The sequence below is a fragment of the Chiloscyllium plagiosum genome, chromosome 1 (genome assembly GCF_004010195.1).
Source record: "Chiloscyllium plagiosum isolate BGI_BamShark_2017 chromosome 1, ASM401019v2, whole genome shotgun sequence".
NCBI lineage: Eukaryota > Metazoa > Chordata > Chondrichthyes > Orectolobiformes > Hemiscylliidae > Chiloscyllium > Chiloscyllium plagiosum.
In genome coordinates, this window is record NC_057710.1 from 23,824,809 (window position 1) to 23,848,139 (window position 23,331).

The 23,331-nt window shown below is 41.2% G+C and overlaps 1 protein-coding gene across 4 annotated transcripts in view; it reads left to right on the top strand.

Moving 5' to 3' along the window:
* The window catches only part of LOC122557233 (receptor expression-enhancing protein 1-like), a 78,866-nt gene that overhangs the window by 13,462 nt on the left and 42,073 nt on the right, over positions 1 to 23,331 (top strand). For all 4 annotated transcript variants that reach the window (XM_043704993.1, XM_043704827.1, XM_043704742.1 and 1 more), the window contains exon 2: positions 17,425 to 17,497. In XM_043704993.1, coding sequence (XP_043560928.1) covers positions 17,425 to 17,497 — 73 coding nt within the window. The remainder of the gene's footprint in view (positions 1 to 17,424; positions 17,498 to 23,331) is intronic.

Genomic DNA, 23,331 nt, shown 5'->3' on the forward strand with positions numbered 1-23,331 from the left:
TTTTCCCTGGGGTCGGGGAGTCCAGAACTAGAGGGCATAGGTTTAGGGTGAGAGGGGAAAGATATAAAAGAGACCTAAGGGGCAACTTTTTCTCGCAGAGGGTGGTACGTGTATGGAATGAGCTGCCTGAGAACGTGGTGGAGGCTGGTACAATTGCAACATTTAAGAGGCATTTGGATGGATATATGAATAGGGAGGGTTTGGAGGGATATGGGCCAGGTGCTGGCAGGTGGGACGAGATTGGGTTGGAAAACTGGTCGGCATGGACGGGTTGGACCAAAGGGTCTGTTTCCATGCTGTACATCTCTATGACTCTATGATTCTTACGTACATCACTTTAAGGACTCATTGCATCGCCCTCAGAAATTGCTAATATACCTATTTTTATATCATCAACAAATCTGGCTACAATACAGTTGGTTCCTTCATCGATATCACTAATATAGATCACTTAGTCCCCTAAATTACGATTTCATAATCTGAAAAATGGCCCATTATTCCAGTCTCTCTGTTTCCTATTAGTTAGCCAATCCCCTGTCCATGCTAATATATCATTCTAATACCATAAGCAACATTGCATTCACCTTTTATGTGACACCTTATTGAATAACATTTGGAAATCCAAATGCATTACTTCGATTGATTCCGATTTATCCAAACTGCTTGTAAATTCTCAAGTGACTCTAATAACTTGTCAAACATGATTTCCCCTTCATAAAACCTTGTGGATTTTGCCTGATCAAATGATAATTTTCTAAATGACCCACTGCTGCCTGATTCTTACATATTTCCTGTGACAGATGTTAGGCGAATGCACCTGTAGCTTCTTTCTTTTTGTCTCACTCCTTTTTTTTTAAATAGAGGCATGGTTACTCAGTAGTTAGCACTGCTGCTTCAAAACGCCAGGGACCTGTGTTCAATTCCAGCCTTGTATGGCTTTCTGTGTGGAGTTTGCACATTCTCCATGTATCTGCACAGACTTCTGGGTGCTCTAGTTTCCTCCCACAGTCTAAAGATGTTCAGTTTAGCTGGAGTAGCCATGCTAAATTGCCCATACTGTCCAGGGATGTGTAGGTTAGGTTGATTAGCCATGGGAAATGCAGGATTATAGGGTAGGGGGGTGAGTTTGTGTAGACTTGTTGGGACCAATGGCCTGTTTCCACACTGTAGGGATTTTATTTTAGCTGTTACTATTTGTGGTTTTCCAATCTGCTGAGACTCACCAACCAATCATCAAATTTTCCATAGTACAAATTGTGTTCATTTGCAATTTAGCAACTTATATTGTTCTTGATGAGTGCAAGATGAAATGTTTCATCAACATTTCACCTTTTATCAAAGTCATAGAGAGTCATAGAGATGTACAGCATGGAAACAGCCCCTTCGGTCCAACCCATCCATGCTGACCAGATATCCCAACCCAATCTAGTCCCACCTGCCAGCACCCAGCCCATATCCCTCTAAACCCTTCCTATTCATATACCCATCCAAATGCCTCTTAAATGTTGCCAGCCTCCACCACATCCTCTGGCAGCTCATTCCAAACACGTACCACCCTCTGCGTGAAACAGTTGCCCCTTAGGTCTCTTTTATATCTTTCCCCTCTCACCCTAAACCTATGGAGTCCCTGACCCCAGGGAAAAGACTTTGCCTATTTACCCTATCCATGCCCCTCATAATTTTGTAAACCTCTATGAGGTCACCCCTCAGCCTCCGACACTCTAGGGAAAACATCCCCAGCCTGTTCAGCCTCTCCCTGTAGCTCAGATCCTCCAACCTTGGCAACATCCTTATAAATCTTTTCCGAACCCTTTCAAGTTTCACAACATCTTTCCGATAGGAAGGAGACCAGAATTACATGCAATATTCCAACAGTGGTCTAACCAATGTCCTGCACAGCCGCAACATGACTTCCCAACTCCTGTACTCAATACTCTGACCAATAAAGGAAAGCATACCAAACGCCTTCTTCACTATCCTATCTACTTGCGACTCCACTTTCAAAGAGCTGTGAACATGCACTCCAAGGTCTCTTTGTTCAGCAACACTCCCTAGGACCTTACCATTAAGTGTATAAGTCCTGCTAAGATTTGCTTTCCCAAAATGCAGCACCTCGCATTTATCTGAATTAAACTCCATCTGCCACTTCTCAGTCCATTGGCCCATCTGGTCCAGATCCTGTTGTAATCTGAGGTAACCTTCTTTGGTGTCCACTACACCTCCAATTTTGGTGTCATCTGCAAATTTACTAACTGTACCTCTTATGCTCGCTTCCAAATCATTTATGTAAATGACAAAAAGTAGAGGGCCCAGCACCGATCCTTGTGGCACTCCACTGGTCACAGGCCTCCAGTCTGAAAAACAACCCTCCACCACTACCCTCTAAATTATTTAATTTGGGAAATACTATAGTAATGCAGGATCCAGTAACATAACTTCAGTGAACAAGTGGGAAGTACTGACAAGAACAAAAATGGAAATCAAGTGCATGAAACAAACTGACATATCCCAAGATGGAAAGCACATATCATTCCTTGTGGTTTACAAAAGGAGAGTGGAAACTCTCAGAAAGGCCATAATGTCCGCATAAAAAAGTTCATCATATCAGTGATAAGGATAATTAATCCTCTCATAACTGTTCCATTCTTCCAAGAGTAAGTATCCATCAGAAAACAAAATTAAAGCAAAATCAATTCAAAAATCTACAGTTAATGATAGGGCCCTCTGTAGTGTTGTAGAACAGAGAGACCTAAGGATTCAGGTACACAGTTCTTTGAAATTTGTGTCATATATAGACAGGATGGATAAGGAGGCATTTAATATGCTTGTGTTCATTGCTGAGACCTTTGAGTATAGGAGTTAGGATGTCATGTTGCACAGGCCATTGGTGAGACCTCTTCTGGAGTAAAGTGTACAGTTACGTCGCTCTGAGAATGGAATGCTTGAGTTAGATCTACTTGTTAGGATGGGGTATTTTTAACTGGAGCATAGGAGGTTGAGGGGTGACCTTATAGAGGTTTACAAAATCATAAGGGGCATATGTAATGTGAATAGCCAATGTCTTTTCCCTAGGGTAGGTAAATTCAAAACTAGGGGGTATATTTTTAAGGTGAGAGGAGAATTATTTAAAAAGGATATGTGGTACAACCTTTTCACACAGAGTGTTTCTTATGTGGAATGAACTGCCAGAAGAAGTGGTGGGATGTACCTATAGTTACAACACTTAAAAGATATTTGGATAAGTACATAAATAGAAAAGGTTTGGTGGGATATGGGCCAAACGCAGGCAAATGGGACTAGTTTAGTTGGGAACATGGACTAGTTAGACTAAAGGGTCAGTTTCCATGCTGTATGACTATGACTCAGATTTAACGCATTTGTTGCATAAATACATTTTCTCCAAGGTATAGGTTGTGATTATAAAGGATTATACAGGATAAATGTCACATAGATGATAAAGTACATTTCCTTCTGATTCCTTTGTAATCTGATAACTCTGAAAAGCAATTGGAGATTATTTAGAAGTATTATTTGGGATCCATATCTCTTTAACCCATTTGAGGTTGGACACACCAGCATTTCACTGATAATGGAGAGGTCTATGTAGGCCTACCTACATTTGTTTTAATGTACTTGGGAAACTCTATGTAAGGGAATTCTGGCAGGAATTGAACAGAACTCTGGAAGTTAAAAGGTGCATGTTAAAAAAAAGTCTCAAACAACTAGAAAATTACATGTATTCGTCAAAGTAACAGTTGTGTTATGAACTGTCCAGTCTACTTGGATTAGATGAGATCGTTAGATGTGCAGACAACTGTTTCTGTCGTGTGTCATATGTAATGTTTCCTTTCCTGTTTGCATCACTGCATGATGCTTTCTGTTGGGATGCCTGCGTTAGGTCATTTACTGATTGCTTTTGCTTTACAATGAGTCTCTGTGTTACACAGAACATTGATCTTGAATAGGATTTCAGTCTGCTTACGCAGCCAAATATAATGCAGAGACACAAGAAGAAATGCAAAGTATAAAATGTCAGTGTTCTGTGTAATTTAGAGATGTTTAAACCAGACATATTCAATGCCCACTGAATTTGGCTTCTTGGATCTATTATTTCATTTATTGTGGGCTTTTAGCTCAAGTGTTTAATTTATAATGTTTAAGAACAATACTGGTAATGAAGGAGAAATTAGGTTCAAAAGGTTGACACAATGGCTTTCACAGTGCTTAGATCGAGTCTTGCTCTGTGAATGGACTTCGGGGCTGAATAATTCCCACTCAGCCCTGGGTGTAATTCTGGAAGTAGTCAACATAATGTCCATTAAATTAAGGGGAGACTCAGCTGGATGTTGCCTCAGTAGAGAGGACAAGAAATCTGATTAGGGTGGCTGGGTGTGAGAAGGGTGAATCTTCCATCTGCAATTAAATCTTACCATGTCCAGAAGGCAGGGCTGAGGAGTTCCTGGGTCTCACTGTGAAACTATATCAGTATGGTTTCTGATAGGCACAGTCAAACCTACTGTGCTATAATAAGGTTGTGGTGTCAATCCGACTCTCAGCTCTGCGGAAGTGAGCTTTGCTGATTCTTTCCTCCCAGAGCCAGTTGATGGCCACATCTTTTCAATTTAGGAAGGAAACCATGGCAACATCAATAACCTTCAATTATATAGCACCCTTAATGTAGTACATGATTGTAAGATACTTCACAGAAGCAATAACATGCAACAGTGAATGGCATTGAGTCAAAAATGACACTGGAATCTCTGGGAATAAAGGGATATGGAGAGCATGTGGGAAAGTGCAGTCGAAACTGAAGATCAGCCATGATTGTATTGAATGGGCTTGATGAACTGTGCAGTCTTCCCTCCTTTCCCTAGGTAGGAAACTAAATTTCAATGGAGGAATAAGAAGTTTATAAATGGATGTGGATAGATTGGGTGAATGAGCAGACTGAGTTTAATGTGGATAAATGTGAGGTTACTTATTTTGGTCAGAAGAATAAAAGGGCAACTTTTTATTTAAATTGGGATAAACTTCAAAATGCTTCAAAACAGAGGCATCTGAGTGACCTATGCATAACTAGCAGAAAGCAAATTTGCAGGTACTACAGATAATAAGGAAGGTAAATGGAATTTTGGCATTCATTGCTCATGGAATAGAGATTAAAACTAGGGACGTTTTGATGCAATTGTGCAAGGCATTGGTTAGACCACACCTGGGTATTGTATACAGTTTAGGTTCCCTGACTTGAGGATGGATGTAATTGCATTGAAGGCAGTTTAGAGGATGCTCTCTAGGTTAAATCCAAATACAAAAGGCTTGAAGAGAGGTTGAGATTGAACTCCATAGAATTTAAAAGAATGTGAAGAGGTATATAAGATGTTAAAGGGGATTGACAATGTGGGCGTCAAAAGGATGTTGCCTCGTGGGACAATCTGGAATGAGAGGCCACAGTTTTAGGTTAAAGGATGGCAGATTTAAAACAGAGATGAAGAGGAATTAATTCTCTTAATGGGTCTTGAATCTGTGGAATTCACTACTTTAAACTGCAGTGGATGCCAGGATACTGAATAAATTTAAGAAGCAGTTAAACAGATTTTTAATTAGTAACAAGCTGAAAGGTTATGGGAGTGGGCAGGAAAGTGGAGTTGAGGTCGAGATAGGATCAGCCATGATCGTATTGAATAGTGGAGCAGGCTTGAGACACTGAATTGCCTACTCCTGCTCCTAATTCTTATGTTCATGTGCTTCTTTTTCTAAGGTCCTATGTAAATAAGAAGACATTAAAACAAGAATGTACTGTAGTGAAAGCTTGGAGGATAAACCAGCTGTAGTGCATCAACCTAATCCATGGTCTTCTGTGGGTATAAGCTACCCAGCACCAAATCTTGTGGGCTATGTCGAGAATCTTGTGACAATTGCAAGAGAAATCAAGTGAGGCCTTTCTCAATGCCATCAAATTGCATTTTCTAATTAAGTACCGGATGTTGGGACAAGACTCATGCTGAAGAACAGTGAGATGTCTATTAACAGTGATTATCCTGTTTCTTTGTTTCTTAATCTCACTTCATTACATGTACTGATATCTTACATGTACTGATATCATCACTGAATGCCCCACTATTAACATCCTTGAGACCAGAAACTGAACTGGACGAGCCGTATAAATAGTCAAAGCAAGAGCAGATCAGAGGCTAGGAATACTGCAGAAAGTAACTCACCAGTGGATTCCTCAAAGCATTTCCACCATCTATAAAGGCACATAAGAAGTGTGATGGAATAGTCCCCTCTTGCCTGGATTAGTGCAGCTCCAACAACACTCAAGAAACTTGACCCATCCAGGACAAAGCAGCTTGCTTCATTGGCACCATATCTATAAATATACATTCCCTCCAATGCTCAGTAGCTGCATTGTGCACTATCTACAAGGTACACTCCAGAAATTCACTAAAGATCTTTAGATATCACTTTCCAAACTCTCAATCTGTTTATAGGAGGTCACAGGCAGCAGGTACATGGGAACATCACTGCCTGCTAGTTCCCCTCCAAGCTCCTCACTATCAAAATCCCAGAACGCTTTTTGTAATGGCATTATAGGTTTACCAACATAGAAACAGAGAGACGCAAAGGAGGAATAGGCCTTTTGGGCCTTCCAACATGCTACTCCATTCGACAGGATCATAACTGCTCATCGAACACTGCTCCCTCTTTCCCCTCATACTCTTTGATCCCTTTAGCCTTAGGACTATTTATAATGTCTGCTTGAAAACATGCAATGTTTTGGCCTCAACTGTTTTTTGTGGCAGAGAATTCCACAAGGTCAAAAATTATACGACACCAGGTTATGGTCCAGTAGGTTTATTTGAAAACACAAGCTTGGTGTCATGTGATTTTTTATCTTGTCCAACCTAGTCCAACACCAGCACCTCCACATCAAGAACTCTACAGGCTCACCATTCTCTGGGTGAGGAGATTTCTCCTCATCTCAGTCCGAAATGGGTTGAAACACATGGACCGCATAGTTCAAGAGGCAGCTCTCTAGCACTTTCCTGAGGTCAGTTTGGGATAGGCAATAAATAATCAGCTGACATAGTCAGCAATGCCAATATCTCATGAATGCATTAAAAAAAAAGCCTCTTATTTTACCACCCCCTGGATGGATGCTGAGAATTTCCAACATGGAAGTCAGAATGATTACCTGGCAACTATAGCATATCACACACCTCCATGTTGGACACTCAGCATCAAACTCTCAGGGTACACTCCAAGGGCAAACACCATATGTACCCTCCATCCATGGCATTGGCATCTGACACTGGCCATCCTCTCCAAACCATCATGCCACATCTTCAATCCACTTCTTCATTTTAATGCTGCACCAGCAACTACCTTGGAATTCTGTTGCAAGTACACTTTGCACACAGGGACAGGCGTCGAGCTTATGGATTGAACCAGGCTGCTTGCTGTCTTGCTCTCTTAATGTTCACTCACTTACCACCTACCTGGATGCGCACAGAATCTCTGCCTTGCCTTAGCTTGTCATGCCTTTGGGCACTTTGCCTCCTGAGCCAGAGCTAACAAGTTCAAAGTATTTGTGTTTTGACTTGTCTAGTGCGGATATGAATCCAGTGAGCTTGTCATGACCGTCAACAGTGACCAATCAAGGAGGTAGACGTGTGGTGACTTGGCACAATGCTATATCAATCTCACACCTTCACCATGTGTCAGCAGTATAATTGACAAACACACTGCATGTACTTCACCCAAATGGGCTTGTCTCAAAATCTAGGAGTAGTCTTCAGTCAAGTCAAGGGAGATATCCTTAAGTCAGGAAGACCTGTCAAGCATAGCCTCCAATATCAGTCTTGAGACATAGACACGGTCATACATCTGTTCATGGGTTAGTTTCCTCACGTACGGGGTCAGGAGCCAAATGTCAGGCACTCTCACCAACCAGCTTAGCACTTTCTGCCCCATTGTTTTCTCCTGGAATGAGAGAGGGGGAGGGATTGAGTGGGATGAAAATTAATCGCATAGCAGTTATTGCTAGTGTAGTCAGGGGAATGGTGGTATCTTGAGTGAGTGAGTATACTGCTTAGAGGCCATGTTGGGGTTAATGTTGTGGGGGTATTGGGTAGGTATGTACGAGTGAAGGAAGAGACATGAAATGGTGAGAGAGTACCTGAGATCGAGGGAGTATGAGATAGAAAGGACAAGATGGCAAAATGGAGATAGGATAGTTTCCTGAAGAAGGGCTTATGCCCGAAATGTCGATTCTCCTGCTCCTTGGATGCTGCCTGACCTGCTGCGCTTTTCCAGCAACACATCTTTCAGGCAAAATGGAGATGATGATTGACCTTCTTGCTTCATTTCTCCAGTGAACTCATACCCCATTGACCCAGGTGGCAACCTTAGACCAGGCTGGCATTCTCTGGCCTTCTTTGCCCTGTCCTCTTTTGCACTCACCATTTATCAGGGCCTCCATGTAAAACAGTGCACCGATTACCCCTGTCTGCTAAATCCAGGATAAATGGCATGAAGCAGACAGGGCTGTTCCAGATTGACAGAGTTTGACCTTTTAAATGTGGTTCCAGCTATATCTCAGGATATACCATCAGTAGTGATACCTCCAGCTATGGTGAGAGGGAGAATCAGATGAAGAGGCCCCAGACAGTTGGTCATTAATGAGGCGAGTTTAGGACAATAGTGCAAGAATGCACATTAGAACTTAGAGAGACCCCCTTCATGAAACTTGACAAAAATAACATTTTGCAAAAGTATTCCACTATCCAGCTATATGTCCCAGTTACATATTGCCTTTAACGACTGAGCTATACAGAAAGACATTCAGTTCCTTTTTAAAACTTGACCACTGGATAACAATTCGTGAAGAAGGGCTTATGCCCGAAACGTCGATTCTCCTGTTCCCTGGATGCTGCCTGACCTGCTGCGCTTTTCCAGCAACACATTTTCAGCTCTGATCTCCAGCATCTGCAGACCTCACTTTCTCCACTGGATAACAATTGCAATCAAATATATCCTGAGAATTAGCTTGCTAACTCAATTGTATGTCCTGACCCAAGGAAGGTAAATGGAATTTTGGCATTCATTGCTCTTGGAATAGAGATTAAAATGAGGGAAGTGTTGATGCAGTTTTATTCAACTACAGATCCTGTCAGCAGCCCCAGGTGAACCACTGTATTTTGTTGTGTGTTTGAGATATAACTCTGTTCTGATATAATGCTGTTGAAATCCATGTAACTTTCTACTAGAACTCTTTATTTAAACCGTAATGAAGTAAAATGCATGTAGAAAGCAACTTTTATGCCCTCAGCTTGTCTCAAAGCACGTTCCTTCTCAAAAATGCTTTTGGGCAATTGAATTACATGATTTGTGCAGAAAATGCTTCTATAGATAGTAAATGATTCAACTATCCAAATAATCGGTTTTTGGTTGAGGTAGGAAGATTGACAGAAGAATGGAGAACTCAATGCTTTTCTGTACTGCACGGTCAGTGAGTCATACACTAAAGTATGGGGTCAAAAAAACAAAGTTAACAAGTATTAATTTTCCCTGATGTCAACCATTGTTTATAATCTGGATAACTTTTGATAATCTGGATCAGAGTCTTTGTGAATTTCCATTGATTACACAAACAATGCATGTTCCTAGCTGAAAGTTCTCGGGTCTTACAAGTTAGCCAGGAAAAGGCTAAAGAGAGAGCTAAGAAGACCCAGGAGGGGATATGAGAAGTCGTTGGCAGATAGGATCAAGAAGAACCCTAAGGCTTTTTATAGGTATATCGGGAATAAAAGAATGACTGGAGTAAGTTTGGGCTAATCAAGGATAGTAGTGGGAAGTTGTGCGTGGAGTCAGATGAGGTAGGAGAAGTTCTTAATAAATACCTTTTGTCAGTATTCACACAGGAAAAAGACAATGTTGTCAAGGAGAATACTGAGATACAGGACATTAGACTGGACGGGATTGAGGTCCACAAGGAGGCGATGTTAGCAATTCTGGAAAATGTGAAAATAGACAAGTCCCCTGGGCTGAACGGGATTTATCCTGGGACTCTCTGGGAAGCCAGGGAGGAGATTGCTGAGCCTTTGGCTTTGATCTTTATGTCGTTATTGTCTACAGGAATAGTGCCAGATGATTGGAGGATAGCAAATGTTGAGCCCTTATTCAAGAAAGCGGAGTAGAGACAACCTGGTAATTATAGACCCATGAGTCTTACTTCGGTTGTGGGTAAAGTGTTGGAAAAGGTTATAAGAGATAGGAATTCTAATCATCTAGAAAGAAATAAGTTGATTAGGGATAGTCAACACCATTTTGTGAAGGGTAGGTCATGCCTCACAAACCTTATTGACTTCATTGAAAAGGTGACCAAACAGGTGGATGAAGGTAAATCAGTTGATGTGGTGTATGGGGATTTCAGTAAGGCATTTGATAAGGTTCTGGATCAGTGGCGCTGGAAGAGCATAGAGTACAATACGTGAGTGGGGGAGGAGATAAAGGTGATAGGTCAGGGAGGAGAGGGTGGAGTGGATAGGTGGAAAAGGAGCTAGGCAGGTCGGACTTTTCCGGACAAGAATAAAGAGTACTGGGTTAATGGTAAGGTTCTTAGTAGTGTAGATGAGCAGAGGGATCTCGGTATCTGTGTAAATAGATCCATGAACGTTGTCACTGAAGTTGATAGGGTTGTTAAAAAGGCATACAGTGTGTTAGCTTTTATTGGTAGAGGGATTGAGTTTCAGAGCCACAAGGTCATGTTGCAGCTGTACAAAACTCTGATGCATCGCACTTGGAGTATTGCATACCATTCTGGTCACCGCATTATAGGAAGCATGTGGAAGCTTTGGAAAGGGTTCAGCTGAGATTTACTAGGATGTTGCCTGGTAAGGAGCAAAGGTTTTATGAGGAATGACTGAGAGACTTGAAGTTGTTTCCGTTAGAGAGGAGAAGGTGAGGGGTGACTTAAATGAGACATATAAGATAATCAGAGGGTTAGATAGGGTGGACAGGGAGAGCCATTTTTCTCAGATAGTGATGGTTAGCACAAGGGGACATAGCTATAAATTGAGGGGTGATAGATATAGGTCAGATGTAAGAGGTAGCTTCTTTATTCAGAGATGAGTAGGGGCGTGAAACAGCTTGTCTGGAACAGCAGTAGACTTGCCAATGTTAAGAGCATTTAAATGATCATTGGATAGACATATGGTTGAAAATGGAATGGAGTAGTTTAAATAGGCTTCATATTGGTTTCACAGTCAGCACAACGAGGGCCGAAGGCCTGTACTGTGCTGTAATTTTTTGTGTTCTATGGGTTGAGAATTGGTTGTCACTTTTCTTCTCTGAAATCACATTATATTTTGTTGGATGGGTAGATCAAAATTAGACATAATACTCCAAAGAAGGATTTACTGTACAGGGAGAATGTAATGGGATTAACATCAGAAACGTACATAATGATAATGATGTAATGATTTGGAAACAAGAGCTGGATGGTAGCAGAAGCTCTAAGGTAGTGTAAAGAGATTTTGAGTATTATTTATTCAAGGCTGAGATAGACAAATTTTAATCAGTCAGGGAATCAGTGCATATAAGGAAAAAGCAGGAAAGTGCAGTTGAGGATTATCAGATCAGCCATGATCTTATTGAATGGCGGAGCAGAATCAATGGGTTGAGAGGCCTCCTGCTGCTCCTACATCTTATGGTCTAAATAAAGAGTTCTTGCAGAAAGTTTCATGGGGTATAACTCTGTTTTGTCCATTTCAACGGAGGAGGCATTGGCCTAGTGGTATTATTGCTACATTATTAATCGAGAAACTCAGCTAATGTTCTAGGACCCCAGGTTTGAATCCCATCGTGGCAGATGGTGGAATTTTAAAAAGTCTGGAATTAAGAATCTACTGATGACCATTGTTGACTGTTGGGAAAAAAGACTCATCCAGTTCACTAATGTGCTGCAGGGAAGGAAATCTGCCATTCTCACTTGGTCTGGCCTACATGGGACTCCAGACCCACAACAATGTGGTTGACTCTCAACTGCCCTCTATAATAGCAAGGCACTCAATTCAAGGACAGCTAGAGAAGGGCAATAAATGCTGGCCATATCCCACAAGTGAATTTTGAAAAACACATAACAAAACACTATGGTTTTACTGAGATCCATTCATTGAGACAAAGTTCAACATTAGGGTAAACACAGGAAATGCTAGAGAAACTCAGCGGGTCTGACAGCATCTGTGGAGTAAGAAACAGAGGTAGGGTATCAAGTCAAAATGACTCTTCCTCAGAACTGAAAGGGATTGGAAAGTGGTGTTTTTTATACTTTTGATAGAGAAGGAGTAGAAGTGAGGGGAACAGGTGATATGGAGGCCCAGTGCAAGGGCAAAGGGGTTGCTGATAGGATTGAAATAGTGATGTGAAATGGGTGTAAATTAAGGTGTGGAAGGGTGGAAATGGGTCCTCTCAACTGGGAGCAAAGTAAACAAGACACAAACAATTCAAAGCTATTGGGCGATGGTGAGGTGGGGGTTTGGGGGGCTGGTGATGTAAGAATAATGAAGGACAGGCAGACATCATACAGTTAGACTACAAAGTTGTGAAATTCAATAATGTGACTTTGAGGCTGTAAAGTTCCAAAATGGTGTTGTTCCTCAAGTTTGTGTTGCTCGTCTTTGGAACATTGCAGCAAGCCCAGGACAGAAATGTTAGCATGAGAGCAAGGTGGCTTATTGAAATGAATTGTTGTCTGATTACTCCAGACTCCTTTCCCATATCGTGTCCAATGTCATCCCTTAGCATCTTCAGGAAGGGAGATTGAATATCCAGATAAATGGCATTATGAAATAACTGGCAACATTTCTCATGTGTAATTTTAGACACAGAAATAGCAACTATAAATATAGTTCATAAGCAGTGTGCTAACTGACATATACCTTTACCGGGATGTTGTTTTCCACTCAAAGTTCACCACTTTGAAACAGCAGTAAAGAAATTATCTTTTGTTCAGATTGCGTGATTTAAATTTAACAAATCAGACCTTGTACTGTAAATAATTGCTCAGTAGTAAAGAACTTAAATGTTGCTAAAAGGAGACATGAAGACAGTTAATTGTCAATTTTCATACTCAGACCAGGAAAGTAGATGCTGATAAATCAAGGTGTTGTCATGATCCAGTGAATGGCAGTCTCCATGATCCGTTTTTATGTAAAGGTGAACCATATGTCCAAGTACCTTTTGCCTAGATATTACCCTGTATATTAGTATAAGTAGTTTCTAAAATCCACAAATGCATTACAGTGATAATCAATTAAAAACCTTAGCATAGTCTGGATGATTTAATAAATAATGTCCAAAAGCACAAAGAATCTAATGGTGGACATACTAATCTGAGGCATGCAAACAAGGACTGGTTTACCATGATCGGCATGTTACCCACTGTGAATGGTCAACAGGACATGTTTTTTGATACGGTCTACCCATCATTTAGACATATGGCCTATGTATTTGGTATCATGCTGACACTGGAACTCATAGATTACATTGCTCATTCATGCAGTAGGTAAGCTGTCTTTTTGGCTTAACAGCAACATTCTGTTAATGAAGAATACCACTTATGAATTTACTGTAACATATCAGTGTTTTGGAGTGGAGCCTGTGGCATAGTTGTGCTGTCACTGGGCTAGTAAACCAGAGACCTAAGCTAGTGTTCTGGGAGATGGGTTCAAGTCCCATCAACTGAAGTTAATTAAAACCATTGCTGATTGCAGATGGAAAAATCCATCTGGTTCACTAATGTCCTTTAGAGAAGGAAATCTGCCATTCTTACCAAGTCTGGCCTACATATGACTGCAGACCCAGAAATGTGGTGGACTCTTAACTGCCCTCTGGGCAATTAGGATGGGCTACAAGTGCTGGCCTGGCCATGACACCCACATCCTATAATTATTTTCTTTTTAAAAAGTCAACATGAGAAAGCTAGCTTCACCTGTTCTTCAAAGTTTTTAGACACATTCACTTCCAGGCTAATCTAAGGTAGAATGGGCACCATTCTGGTCCTGTTAATATGGCCTTCAAATTTAATGATCATCTTGTGGTCATATGATATCCTCAGGCTATGGTCCCCCCCCTCTCAGACCACACTCCAGCCTCAGACTTTGCTTCATTCTTCAGCTTTGCTCTATCCTAAGAGTGGGCACTACCCTCTGATTGAATTATACAAGGTCTGGGAAGAAAAATAAAATTGATCTATACATCAGTAGCTCTGACAACATTTGGCTCAGAAGCAGTACAACAAGAAAAAATTATAAAAACCAAAAGAACTGCAGATGCTTTAAACCAGAACCAAAACCAGAAATTGCTGAAAAAGCTCAGTAGGTGTAAGAGCATCTATGGAGATAAATCAGAGGTTAATGTTTGGGGTTCGGTGACCTGAAAACCTATAATTCATTTAAAAGATCTGTAAAATCATTAATTGCTTCTAAGAATGGTTGATCGTGACTTTCAGGAGGTTACGTTAATTACAAAAATCCATGTAACCGGGTGACCCATGACCTGAAAGCAATACCAACAGGAAGAATGTTAAGAAGTCTGTTTCCGTGCTGTACATTTCTAGGACTCTGTGACTCTATATGCTTGCTGTATGGCTTAACACAAATGATAGCTGCTGATATGAAGGAGAGCTACATGCACAGGTAGCTAGAGGGTAAAGTTGATCAATGCACAGTTATAGGCAGAGGAATGGAGTCAGAGACAGAAAGATGAACGCAGAGAATTCTTGTGAGAAGAAGCAGATCACTCGGGAAAATGTTAGTTTTTTCTGTTCATCAGGAAAGAGGAATTCTGCAAGCTGGTTAAAAAAATCTAAATCCTAGAAAGCTGTGTGAATAGCTTAGAAATCCTGAAGAGGTGGATGTTATTCCAGAAGTACCCAAACTGTAAGCCAAACTGTTATTGATTAGTTGCTTGAAAAGGAACGTTGGAAAATGACACCAGCAGGATTGTTGTGACTCAAGGCAGGGGGGATTTGCAGAAGTGTACTTTGCTGATGATGATCATATCTGTGAAACTCAAAGGTGAACACCGTTGTCCAGTAGGCCCCCTGATCTACCCTGTGTGCTCAAATAACAGCATAATCCTTATTTAACATTGTGTTTCTGTTCCTGAGGATCACTACATTAAGTGAAATTACTTTTAGTGAATCATGGGTTCCCATAAAACCTAAAGATAAAGCCAGATTAGTTTTCTCCAGACTTTTTCTTGCCCAGAAAATAAAACAATGTACAAGTTGAAACACTGGGTGGGCTTTCAGCCAAAAACAATCTCAGAGTTGTTCCATGCCCCTCCTGATCACTACTTTATTGACTTTTTCTTTCTTTTCTAAATTAAAGTTTTTAAGAAGTTGGCTGGAAGGAAACCTCCATGTTGGTGGGCCTTCACATTGAATTACCCTGTAATGGTGCTCAGAATCACAGCAATGTTATGGCACAGAAGCTAGCCATTTGGTCCATCATGTCTGCACTAGCTCTTCATATGAACATCATGACTTAGTGCCATCCTCATGCCTTTCCCTTTATCCTTACATGGTGTTTCTATTTAAATACCCATTTGAATTCCTGAGTTGAACCCTGCCTCTGCAACACTTTCAGGCAGTGCATACCAAACCTGAACCACTCACCGTGTGAAAAAGTTTATTCTAGCATTACATTTGTTTCCTTTACAAATTATTTTAAATTTTGATCCTTCTAAAAGCAGGAACAGTTTCTCCCTATCTGGTCTATCAAGCCACCTTATGATTGTGAAAACTTATTTTAGATCTTCTCTTAGCCTTCTTCTTTTGACAAGAACGTTCCGAACCTCTATAATCTATTTACAGAGCAGACTCAATGGGCCAGATGGCCTACTCCTGCTCCTATTTCTTATGTTCTTATCCTTATAACTGAAGTTTCTCATCACGAGAGTCACTTTTGTAAATCACCTGTTCATTCTCACCAATGTCTCTCATCTTTACCATATGTGGCACCAACAACTGTACACAGTACTCCAGCTAAGGTCTAACAAATATCTCTACTGCTCCTCTAAAGCTGGAGGCCTGTGTATGGACCTCAATTGACCAGGGAGCCCATGTTCATGCCAAGTAAATTCTTAGATGTTTTTAATCAACAATTAAAATCTTGACTTATAAGTTTTTACCTGAGGCAGGACTATGATTTGAAAACAAACCTGTTACCCATCTCCATGATGAAAATTCAGATCTCTGCCTCAGAGGCCAAAGGACTAATGTGAGTCATGGATGACACCTAGAATCCATTGTTCCTCATGTTAGGAATAAAACAGAAAGTGCTGGAGATACTCAACAGGTCTGACAGCATCTGTGGGGAGAGAGAGAGAGACAGATTTAATTTTTTGAAGTGAAGAGTTATAGTGGACTTGAAACATTAACTGTTTGTCTCTCCACAGAATCTGCCAGACCTGCTGAGTTTCTCCAGGACTTGCTGTTTTTAAATTCAGATTTCCAGCATCCACAGTATTTTGTTTTTGCTCGAGAGTTAGGGTTATAGTTTTGCTACTGTTAGGGGTATAATTAACCGTGCTTCCCACTTCAGTTTACTGGTCCTGTTACACAATAGATCTACACATTAAGCTAGCCCCGTGCATACTACTGAGCTGAAGTTCTCCAGAATTTTCATCTTAAATTGTTGCATAGCCTCAACCCTTTGCAATCTGTGTAACTGCTTCCAGCTTTTCAACCCTCTCTCATCTCTGCATTCCTCCACTGGCAGCCAATCATTCAGCTGACTGGTACCTTAGCTCTGGAATTAGTTCCATAAAACCTCTCCATTATAGTACTTCTTAAAGCTAATTTTACTTACACAATTTTATTCAGTAAAACTTCTGTGAAGCCACTTCGGATGTTTTAAAAGAGATGAGGAGGAATTACTTCTCCCAAAGGGTCATGAATCTGTGGAATTCACTACCTCAGAATGCAGAGGGAGCTGGGACATTGAGTAAATTCAAGAAGGAGATAGACAGATTTCTAATTAATAATGTAAGGGTTATGGAGAGCAGAAAGGAAAATAGAATTCAAGTTGAGATGAGATCGGCCATGATTGTATTAAATGGCAGAGGAGGTTTGAGGGGCTGAATTGCCTACTCCTTCTCCTAGTTCTTATGTATCACTGTCTGGAGACTGTGCACATAACAGACAAACAGAAATTACTTGCGGTGATAAAAACTTATACAAAGACTTAAACACAATGATCTATAATTTTCACGCATCCATCTGACTTAAAACAATATAAAGAGTACTGATACTAAAATGCCTTTTTTTAAGGCTGCACTTTTTGTGGCTGCCTTCACTCCGAAGTTACTTTTGAGATGCATTATGTAGATTATCCTAACTGAAGTTTCCTTTTCCAGGCTGATTTTTGGCACACTTTATCCAGCGTATTCATCTTACAAGGCTGTGAAAACAAAGAATGTCAAAGAATATGTAAGTTATTATTGTTTGTCTTGCAGCAATGATAATTCCCACAGTAGATGCCAATATTTGTTTCGACATGAGTTGATTTGATGTGGGTATTCTGTAAAAGGTAATGGTTTTAAAGGAGTTTGTGTTGAAGTTGTATTGGGTTCTAGAGAATAAGGCACTTCAGCATGAGATCCCAGTGGAGACAGATGGGTCAGCTCTAGCTCCAAATAGTTGCAACTAGTTATAGCTAACTAATCGATATAACATGTAACTAATCACCTCATGTTATGTGAGATATGACTTTATTATATTCTATATATAAGATCTTTTATTAAGGCTCACCTATGAGCTGTCCTCAACCATTGACAATTAGACAAGTCCTGAGACTATATTTATTTTCCTAAAGGATCACTACCTGTGGGTTTTTACAAAATCTGGCAGTTTCATGATCACCATCACTGGATTTTATTCCTTCTGCCAGTATTGAAACCCTGACAAAGCACGTGATAATTATCTGTGCATTGTAAATTTAATCTTATTGTTTCATTTTGCATAATTCGTTGCTGTATTTTTTCCATTCACATCACTAAAATTAAGGAAACAAGCAGCACAGAAGGAGGCCATTTGACCCACTGTGTTAAAAAAAAATCCAAACCAATGCACTCCCCAGATCTTTGCCCTTACCTTGCAAATGTTTTCGTTCCTGACGTAGCGACCATCAGGGAAAGAGAACATATCATAAGAATGTGTTAAATCTCTGTAAGCATCAGAGATGTTTTGCCACTGACCATCAAATTCAGACTCACAATTTGCTGCAGGAAAATGTTCTCCTTACACAGCCCATCCTAGATCCTTTTCCAATCATCTTAGAGTTTTGCTGATTGATTCAATCAATCAATTCGATCAGCACTGTTTTCTCATGCTATTTAAATTGTTCCCTTACTAAAGTTGGCTTTAGTTGAGTTTCTGTCCTGATGAGTGCTGATCAAAAAGCTTTGACTTAGCAATATATAAGTTCTGTACAACTGAGCAATTATCAGATAATGCAGGTTTGATTGTGCTAAGCTTGTGTTTTAATAATCAGGAGGATGCTCAAAGCCCACTTCAAATATACTTGCGAGCTCAACACAACGAATCTAAGCATTGATCATTGTGAAATAGAGGAAGGTAGTGGCATCACCTCTGTGCCGCCATGCACCAGCACCAATGAACAGTGGCTGCATCAGTTTGACAGGGTTTCATAATGCACAGATTTTAGGGGAAAAATAGACTGTAAGAAAGAAATCCAATGACGAATGAGCTGAGCTAACAACTAACTAGCACAGGCAAAAGTGAGGACTGCAGATGCTGGAAATCATCCTAAGTGACTGCCTTGTTTCTCAAAGTTTTTCAAAGCTGGTGGTTGGAGGGGTAAGTGAGTGATTTTCAAAGCTGGTGGTTGGAGGGGTAAGTGAGTGTTTTTCAAAGCTGGTGGTTGGAGGGGTAAGTGAGTGATTTAGTGTAGCACTGCCTTGCACTGACCAGGTTACTCACTCACCTCAACTGAACTGACAGTGTTAGTGCTATAACAGGCCTCTTTAATCCTGGGCTAAAAGAAGTTCATCATCATAGACTCCCTACAGCATGGAAGCAGGCCGTTTGGCCCATCGATTCCGCATTGATCCTTCGAAGTGAATTCCATCCACACCCAACCCTCATCCTATCCCTGTAACCCAGCATTCCCCATGGCTCATCCACCTAGCCTGCATGTCCCTGGACACTTTGGACAATTTAGCATGGCCAATCCACCGAACCTACACATGTTCAAGTTGACAAATCAGCTGGTGGTGATGACTGTCACCAGAATTGGGTATGTCAGGTGAAGTGATGTGAGAGAGAGAGAGAGAGAGAGAGAGAGAAAGAGATAGCGAGAGAGAAAGAGACCCTTTGCCTTGAGGTTTCACAACATTCAAAAGAGAAATGGAATACTGCTCTGATCATCGAGGCTAAAACCTGTAGTCAGTGATGAAGAATTGTCCGTTCGGTGGGGTAATTGACCTGTGGAGGAAGGCTTTCAGGAGCAACAAGAGGAGGGGCAGCCTGTGCACGGAGTCACAGGATGTGGGCGACGTCCTAAATGGATACTTCTCATCCATATTCCCAGTGGAGAAAGACATTGTAACTAGGAATTTCAGTTGGGATAGTGAGGTTCTAGTGCACCTTATCATTAATAAGGAGGAGGTATGAGATGTTTTAGCCAGCATACAGCAGGGGTGTCAGATTAGGAGCAAGCCAAGGAAGGCAGATGCAGATTACGGACTTATTCAAAGAAAGGTTGGTGGGATAAGCCCAATAAGTACAGACCAATCGATTTAAATTCAGGATTGGGAAGCTTCTAGAGACAATCATTTGGCATCCAATTAGTAGTTCCATGGAAGAGAAAGGTGAGTTGGTTAGGAAGAGTTTTAAAGGGGAGATTATATTTACCTAAGGTTTTGAGCTATAGGGAGAGGCTGAATAGGCTGGGGCTGTTTTTCCCTGGAGTGTTGGAGGCTGAGGAGGGACTTTTACAGAGGTTTATAAAATCATGAGGGGCACAGATAGGGTAAACATTCAAGGTCTTTTCCCTGTGTGTAGGGAGAGGTGGTGTCCAGAACTAGCAGGCATACGTTTAGGGTGAGAGGGGAAAGATTTAAAAGGGACCTAAGGGGCAACTTTTTCATGCAGAGGGTGGTGCATGTATGGAATGAGCTGCCAGAGGAAATGGTGGAGGCTGGTACAATTGCAACATTAAAAGGCATCCATATGGGTATATGATTAGGAAAGGTTTAGAGGGACATGTGGCAAATATTTGCAAATGAGACTAGCGTAATTTAAGATATCTGGTCGGCGTGGATGTGTTGGACCGAAGGGTTGTTTCCATGCTGTACATCCATATGACTCTATAAATCCCAGGGCTGAATGATATATGTCCCATGATGCTATGAGAGGCAAAAGAAGAGATTGCTGGGGCCCTGAAGGGGATAGTTAAAAATTCATTGGCTGCAGTTATTTAGTGGCACATAACTGGAGGATAGCTAATGTTGTTCTTTTGTACAAGAAGGGAAGCAGAGATAAACCAGATAATTACAGACCAGTTAGTCAAATGTCAGTGGTAGGGAAATTATTGGAAAAAATGCTGAGGGACAGGATTAATCAAAACTTAGGAAGTACAAGATTGATCAGGGATAGTGAGCACGGATTTGTTTCAGGGAGATTCTTACTAATTTAATTGAGTTCTTTGAAATATTTTGATGAAGGTAGTGCACTTGATATGGTTTACATATACTTCAGCAAGGCCTTTGACAAGGTCCCACATGGACTTTTGGTCCAAAAGATAAGAGCCCATGGGATCCAAGGGAAGTTGGCAAACCGGATCCAAAATTGGCTTACAAATGTGAGGCAGGGGGGCGACAGTGGAGGCATGTTTTTGTAATTGGAGCATGTGACCAGCAGTGTATCACAGGGATTGGTGCTGGGACCTTTGCTGTTTGTTGTGTACATTAATAATTTGGATGTGAATGTCGAAGGAATAATTGATAAGTTTGCAGGTGACATGAAAAGTAATGTTATTGTTCATGTGGAAGATGGTCTCAGGTTATGGTCTGATATTGATCAGCTGGTAAATCGGGCAGAGCAATGGCAGATGGAATTTAAACCCGATAAGTATGAGGTGATGCACTTTGGGAGGTCTAATAGGGGAAGGAGATACACAATGAATGGTACATCCCTAGGGAGTATTGAAGAACAAAATGCCCTTGGTGTACAATTCCATAGATCCCTGAAGATGACAGCACAGGTAGACAGGGTGGTGAAGAAGGCATAAAGGATACTTACCGTCATTACCTAGGATATAGAATATAGGAGCAAGGAAGTCTTGTTACAGCTTTATAAAACATTGGCCAAGCCACAGATGGAATACTGTGCTTTTCTGGTCACCACACTATTGGAAGACACAATTGCACTAGAGAGAATGCAGAGGAGATTCATCAGGATGTTGCCTGGGATTGAAAGTTTGGATAGGGTTTGTTTTCCTTGGAATAGAGGAGGCTGGGGTGGGGGAGGGGGGCGGGGGAGGTGTTGGTGGTGGTCTGAATGAGAGATACAAAATTATGAGAGGGATAGACAGACAGAGTAGATTGTGAGAATTCTGGACCTCTTCTGCACCCTCTCCAAAGCTTCCACATCCTTCCTTTAATGTGGCAAACAGAATTGAACGCAATATTCTAAGTCTGAATCAACGAAAATCTTATAAAGCATGACATCCTGACTCTTGAACTCAATTCCTCAACCAATAAAGGCAAGCATGCCTTAGGCTGCCTTTACCATCCTATCTACTTATGTGGCCACTTTCAGGGAACTATGGACCTGAAACCCAAGATCCTTTTGTAAAGCAATGTTGTTCAGGGTCCTGCCATTAACTGTATACAGTACTTTTCCTAAATAGTTGATCTCCCAAAGTGCAGCACCCCACACTTAGCGGATTTAACTCCATCTGTCATTTCTCCGCCTATATCTGCAACTGATCTATATCCCTTGGTATCCTTCTACACTATCCACATCTCCACCAATCTCTGATTCATCTGCAAACTCACTAACCCACCTATCTAGATTTTCATGCAAGTCAGCAGAGGTCCCAGTATATATCCCTGCGGAGCACCATTAGTCACAGATCTCCATCCAGAAGATCACCTTTCCACGACTGCCCTCTGTCTTCTATGGGCAAAGTAGTTCTGAATCCACGTGGCCAAGTCACTATGGAAGCCATGCATCTTAATCTTCTGGATGAGCCTACCATGAGGAACTTGGTCGAAAGCCTTACTAAAATCCATGTAAACAACAACTGCTCTACCCTCATCAATCATCTTCATCATGTTCTCGAAAACTTCAATCAGATTAGTAAGACATGACCTGCCCTGCTCAAAGCCATGCTAACTGTCCCTAATTAGGCCATGCTTTTCCGAATGTGTATAAGTTCTATCCCTAAGAATTCTCTCCAATAGCTTGTCAACCACCGATGTCAGACTCATTGTCGGTATCTTCCTGGATTGTGATGTGAGGGACAAGTTTTTTTTACACAAAGCTGGTAGGAGTCTGGAATGCTTTGCCAAGAGTGGTGGTAGAGGCATATACAGTAGGGGTGTTTAAGAGGCTTTTGGATAAGCACACGAATATGCAAGGAATGGAGGGATATGGACCAAGGGCAGACAGAAGGGATCAGTTTAATTTGGCATCATGCTCAGCATGACGTCATGGGCCGAAGGGCCCATTCCTGTGCTGTACTGTTCTATGTTGCATGTTCTGTGATCTAGTGGAAACAAATAATATTTATGCACTCCAAACAAAACAGAAATTTAACACTCTAACATTGTGTAATGTATCTTTGTGCAATTACAAATCTTTACTCTGTGTTTCCTTAGCATTTCTATATCCTGCAGCTCCTGTGCTATAAGCAGGACAAACATTGAACTGCTCTTTCCTCTGAACTGAATGCTGAGATGCTCTTGGCTGAAATCCTACAAATTTTGGCATCTGTGAGGGCTTCACTAAAGACTATTTCACCTGCAGGAACACACGGACATAAGGCAGCAGTTGGGATACTTACTAGGATAAGGTGGGGGTTGTGAAGGGCAGGAGGTACCAGGTGCAATATTAAAGTGCTATGAAGCAAGTTCCTGCTTCCAACTCACCTTACAGAACTATTCCTCCCATGGCTTAGCTATGCATCCCTTCTAGCAGTAATCTGGAGAATCCTTAGCTGCAAATTAGCAAGACAATGAATTGTCAAGGTGAGGATATCATCTTGGTGGAATGCTGACATGAAATTTAAACTTTGA